This window comes from Octopus bimaculoides, chromosome 26 (assembly GCF_001194135.2).
Source record: "Octopus bimaculoides isolate UCB-OBI-ISO-001 chromosome 26, ASM119413v2, whole genome shotgun sequence".
NCBI classification, from domain to species: domain Eukaryota; kingdom Metazoa; phylum Mollusca; class Cephalopoda; order Octopoda; family Octopodidae; genus Octopus; species Octopus bimaculoides.
The window spans coordinates 5406179-5411799 of NC_069006.1; the positions used below are offsets into that span (position 1 = coordinate 5406179).

A 5621-nucleotide genomic window follows, 5' to 3' on the forward strand; every position below is an offset into this window, starting at 1 on the left:
ATCCTTTCTACTATAGGCACAAGGCCTGAAATTTGGGGGAGGGGAATAATCGATTACATCAACCCCAGTGCTTTACTGGTACTTAATTTATCAAACCCAAAAGGATGAAAGGCAAAGTTGACCTCAGCGGAATTTGAACTCACGACGTTGCGACAGTTGAAGTGCTGCTAACAATTCTGCCAGCTCACTGCCTTAATAATAATGATGATGAAGATGATGATTTCAAATTTTAGCACAAGGCCAGCAATTTCCAAAGAGTTCATTACATTGAATCCATTATGCAACTGGTACTTATTCTATCGACCCTGAAAGAGTGAATGGCAAAGTGAACCTTGGCAGCATTTGAATTCAGAATGTAAAGATAGATGAAATGCTACTGTGCATTTTGTCAGGTGAGTTAATGATTCTAGCAGCTCGCCACCTTAGCAACAACAACAACAATAATAATAATAACAACAACAATAAGAGTAATAAGAACAACAACAAAATTATAATAATAATTGTTAGCACTGACACAAGGCCTTGGTAGAATTTGAACCCAGACACTCTACTGACTCATATGATTACAACAGTCTGACTTTTGTTAATTAGGTTTTTAATTAATTTCACAAATTTATGGTTTTGTTAATTCCTTTATACATTTAAAATAATAAAGTTTTCTGGTAGTTTCATTTCTTGTCATTTTGTCCAAAATCAGATCTGATTGAGGAAATCTATGATCAAAGGCTTTCCAGCCATGACCATCCCACCTTATATATTTCTCAAATATCAAATATTGTTTCTTTTTAATTATTTTTAAAGTGAATCACAGAGTGTTAATTTCAAGGAAATTTGACTGCTATTTCTAGCATGTCTTAGCAACCATGCACAAGCACTCTATATTTCAGAGCAGTGGTGGTGGTGGTCATGCTGGTGTTGGTGGTGGTGGTGGGGTTAATTCAACGTCTCTCAAGTTTAAGCCAGATTCCATTCTTTGCAGAGAGAAGAGGCTGCTTGTTAAGGATAATCGGGTTCTAAAAATAACAAAGAAAGAAAGAAACAGGGTAAAAGACAGTAGTAGTAGTAGTAGTAGTCGTAGTAGTAGTAGTGGTAGCAGCAGCAGTAGCAGTAGTGGTGGTGGTAGTAGTAGTGGTAGTAGTAGAAGTAGTAGTAGTAGTTGCAGTAGTAATAGTAGTAGTAGTAGTAGTAGTGTGGTAGTAGTAGTAGTAGTAGTAGAAGAAGTAGCAGTAGTAATAGTAGTGGTGGTGGTGGTGGTAGTAGTAGTAGTAATAGTGATGGTGGTGGTGGTAGTAGTGGTGGTGGTATTAATAGCAGTTGTAGTAGTAATGGTGGGGGAGATTACGGGGGTGGTGTTGGTAGTAGTAGTTGTAGTAGTGGTGGTGGTAACAGTAATAGAATTACTGGTGGGAGTGGTAGCAACAGCAGTAGTAGCAACGGTAGCAGATTATTCAATTAATTTAATCAATTAATTAATTAATTAATTAATTAATTACCTCAGTTTTCTCACATGGCACAAATCTATATGTGGCGAGAATCTTGATCATTGCAAATTTGACTTCCATCTGAGCCAACCTCAGGCCAATGCAAATCCTGGGTCCGGCGCCAAAGGGCAAGTATGCAAACTTGGTATGTGTCTTCTGGGCTTCATCTGAAAATCTGTAAAAAGAAATTCAACAGAGTGAGAAAAAAAAAATCATACATATATATCATCACCATCACCATAGGCGCAGGAGTGGCTGTGCGGTAAGTAGCTTGCTTACCAAGCACACGGTTCCAGGTTCAGTCCCACTGCGTGGCACCTTGGGCAAGTGTCTTCTACTGTAGCCTCGGGCCGACCAAAGCCTTGTGAGTGGATTTGGTAGACGGAAACTGAAAGAAGCCCTTCGTGTATATGTATATGTGTGTGTGTGTGTGTGTTTGTATGTCTGTGTTTGTCCCCCCATCATCGTTTGACAACCGATGCTGGTGTGTTCATGTCCCCGTACATTAGCGGTTCAGCAAAAAGTGACCGATAGAATAAGTACTAGGCTTGCAAAGAATAAGTCCTGGGGTCGATTTTCTCGACTAAAGGCGGTGCTCCAGCATGGCTGCAGTCAAATGACTGAAACAAGTAAAAGAGTAAAAGAGAGAGAGTATCATTGTCATTGTTACCATATTGTGTTCAAATTTTGAGCCAAGAACAGCAATTTTGGGGCAGGAGATAAGTTGATAGCACTGACCCCAGTGCGTAACTGGTACTTATCTTATTGATCCCCCAAAAGGATGAGAAGCAAAGTTAACCTTGGTGGAATTTGAACATGGAATGTAATGCCACTTAGCATTTTGTCTGGTGTGCTAAAGATGCAGCAAGATTGCTGCCTTAATAATAATAATAATAATAATCCTTTCTACTGAAGGCACAAGGCCTTGAAATGTTGGGGGAGGGGACTGGTCGATTTCATCAACCCAATGTTTCACCAGTTCTTGATTTATCGACCCTGAAAGGATGAAAGGCAAAGTTGTCCTTAGCAGAATTTGAACTCAGAACGTAGCGATTGATGGGCGAAATACTGCTAAGCATTTCGCCTGGCATGCTAATGATTCTCTCAGTTCACTGCCTTAATAATAATAATAATAATAATAATAATAATAATAATAAGAGCACTCGGAGAACGCAAACTTCTGCCATGGCAACACCAATGTCTTCTGAACAATTAGCCAGAGATGGTTTTTAAAATGAGAATGTCTAAAAGAAACTCGACTGCTCTCACAAATGAGAATACTAAGAATGAATGCAGCTGCTCTCAAAAATTAAGTAAAAGAACAGGAAAAATAACCCAGAATCCTTGTCCGGTATCGGATCAATCCCAAAATCTAATCAGTTTGTGCCAGCCATGAGGCTGAAAGTTCCATGCAAATCCATCCAGCAGTTCTTGAGATATCTTGTCCACAGACAAACAAACAAACAAACAAACAAACTGAAACCAATACCTCCACCATCGCTAAGGCGGAGGTAATAATAGTTTCAAATTTTGCCACAAGGGCAGCAATTTTGGGGGGAGGGGATGAGACGATTAAGAGGGGATTAAGTTGATCCAAAGATTCTCAGTACAGGAAACGCTATGTAGAGCTTAAAAGATCCGAACATAGACTGGTGTTTTTACGAGGGATCAATTCTGTGGAGTAAAGAGTGGTTATAAGAGGGATAAAGTTGAGTAGATATGAAAGCAAATATGTGGATAAACAAATTAGATATGTTAAATAGAACAGCTTGTGTATGAAATACAAAATATGTATACATGCAAAATGAGAGAAAGCAAAAGGTGAAGACTTTTAGGGGATGAATATTTAAGTATAAATATATAGATATTTATATTAAGGGATCCAACTTACACAGAGTGCAAACGATGGAGAAAATTAAAAGAGACGAAGAAAGGTGTTATAAGTCCAACAGCTGTTTCTGGGGGCTTGGAAATCCATCATAATGTTGGTAGATGCAGTTCATCACAATATACAGCTGTAATGGAAGCAATCAACATTCCACCTTTGAACTTCTCTGAATTATGACTCTGAAATGTAACATCTTTTCTACCCTGATGACAGAGGCTCATCTTGTCCAAAGTTGATTGCTTCCATTATGGCCACATATTGTGATAAACTACATTTACCAACATTAAGATGGATCTCCAAGCCCCCGGAAGCAGCTGTTGGACTTACAACACCTTTCTTCGTCCCTTTTAATTTTCTCTGTCGCTTAGACTCTGTGTAAGTTGGACCTATTAATATAAATATCTATATATTAATGCTTAAATATTCATCATCTGAAAACCCTCCACCTTTTGCATGAATACCTATATTCATATTTTGTATTTCACACCAAAGCTGTTATATTTAATATATTCAATTTGTTTACCTGCATAATTCCCAACATACATACCTATATTTATACATATGAACAGACATGATATATATTTCTACATACATACCTATATTTATACATATGAACATACATACATACACACACACATAATATGATGATGGTAGTCTCATGTAGTCCAAGAAAGGTGGTTCTGCAATTTCTTGTTGAACAAACCTTTGCATAAACGATTTGTTTATACTGATCAAATGTATGTGTTGTACCTAATGGTCATTCCCTCCATCAAATTGATGTTGCTTCAACAAGTGCATGGTGTACCACACATCAGGTGTCAGAGTGATTGCAGAGCAACACAGGATGAAGAGTTCAGCTCAAGACCACAACACACCAACCAGTCAGTGAATTGAAACCGCAATCTCATGATCATGAAGGCAACACACTAACCACTAGACCATGCACCCTCACATACAAATATATACATACACAACTTACCTGTCAGGATCGAATTTTTCAGGATCAGGCCAATATTTCGGACTATGGTGCAGAGCATAGATTGGAATGTTAATGCTGATATTTGCAGGAATTATCCAATCTTTGATGGTGATTTGCTTCTTACTTTTTCTCAGAACACTGCAAAATACAAAAAAGTTTTCCATCTTACTTGTTTCAGTAATTAGACTGTGGTAATGATGGGACACTGCCTTGAAGCTGAGGTGCCAACATCAATCAAATTTTAGTTGATTCAATCAAATCAATTCCAGTATTTTTTGTCACTTTAAGCCTAGTACTTATTTTATCTGTCTGCTTTTGATGAACTGTGAAGTTACTGGGACATCAACACACTGACACTGATAGATAGATGGATGGATGGATGGATGGATGGATGGGTGGGTGGGTATATATTTATGCATGTGTCACTATTTGTGTTTGTCCCCCACTACTGCTTGACAACCAGTGTTGCTTTGTTTACTTTCTCTTAACTTAGCAGATCAGGGAAAGAGACCAATAGAATAAGTACCAGGCTTTAAAAAAAAAATAAGTACTGGGGTTGATTCACTCAACTGAAACCCTTCAAGGCAGTGCTCCAGCATGGCTGTAGTCCAATGGCTGAAACAAGTAAAAGATAAGAGGTATGTATATTCTATTTATTCTTTGCATCCCCTTCCTTGATTTATTGGATTTAAAATTCAAACTTTTACTCCAACTGTTTGATCTACAAAAGATTATCTCCCTTGCAATCTCTGATCACCAGGGTGTATCATGTATCTGTAATAATCTTTACCATAAAGCAAGTACAACATTGACCTTCTGAAGCCTTTAGTTCCAAAGCCTATCCAGGTTACTGAATTACTGATTTCTATGAACTAGGGATGGCCACCTTGGTCAACACATTCTAAATTAAACAAATATCAAATTTATTTATCACTGGATGGGGGATGTCAGTGTGCATATATGAGAGAGTACAAGTGATTTGAGAGGAAAACTGAAAATACAAGGCATCAGATGTATTATGCAAGGGAGAAGACTGTGTTGATATGGTCATCTTGGTGTCAAACCTGTTTTCCAGATTAACTTACTGAATGATCTTCATGATAATAATAAATTGTCATATATTCCATCTTCTGTCTTTCATTTGCCATATACATAAAGGTCACTGTAAAAGTGACCATGCTTTACCAGTAAAAGCTACCAGGTGTAAATCATTCGTTTTATTTTATCCATTATATATGTATGTATATATATATATATATATATATATATATAT

General features: G+C 37.5%; 1 protein-coding gene across 1 annotated transcript in view; it reads right to left on the bottom strand.

Moving 5' to 3' along the window:
- Positions 1 to 468: 468 nt before the first annotated feature.
- Positions 469 to 5621, bottom strand: part of LOC106880759 (cytochrome P450 3A8) — a 55316-nt gene continuing 50163 nt past the window's right edge. The window contains exons 12-14 of the mRNA XM_014930857.2: positions 4349 to 4486; positions 1494 to 1656; positions 469 to 1013 (exon numbers count right to left, since the gene is read on the bottom strand). Of these exons, the coding sequence (XP_014786343.1) occupies positions 939 to 1013; positions 1494 to 1656; positions 4349 to 4486 (376 nt within the window). The 3' untranslated portion in view covers positions 469 to 938. The remainder of the gene's footprint in view (positions 1014 to 1493; positions 1657 to 4348; positions 4487 to 5621) is intronic.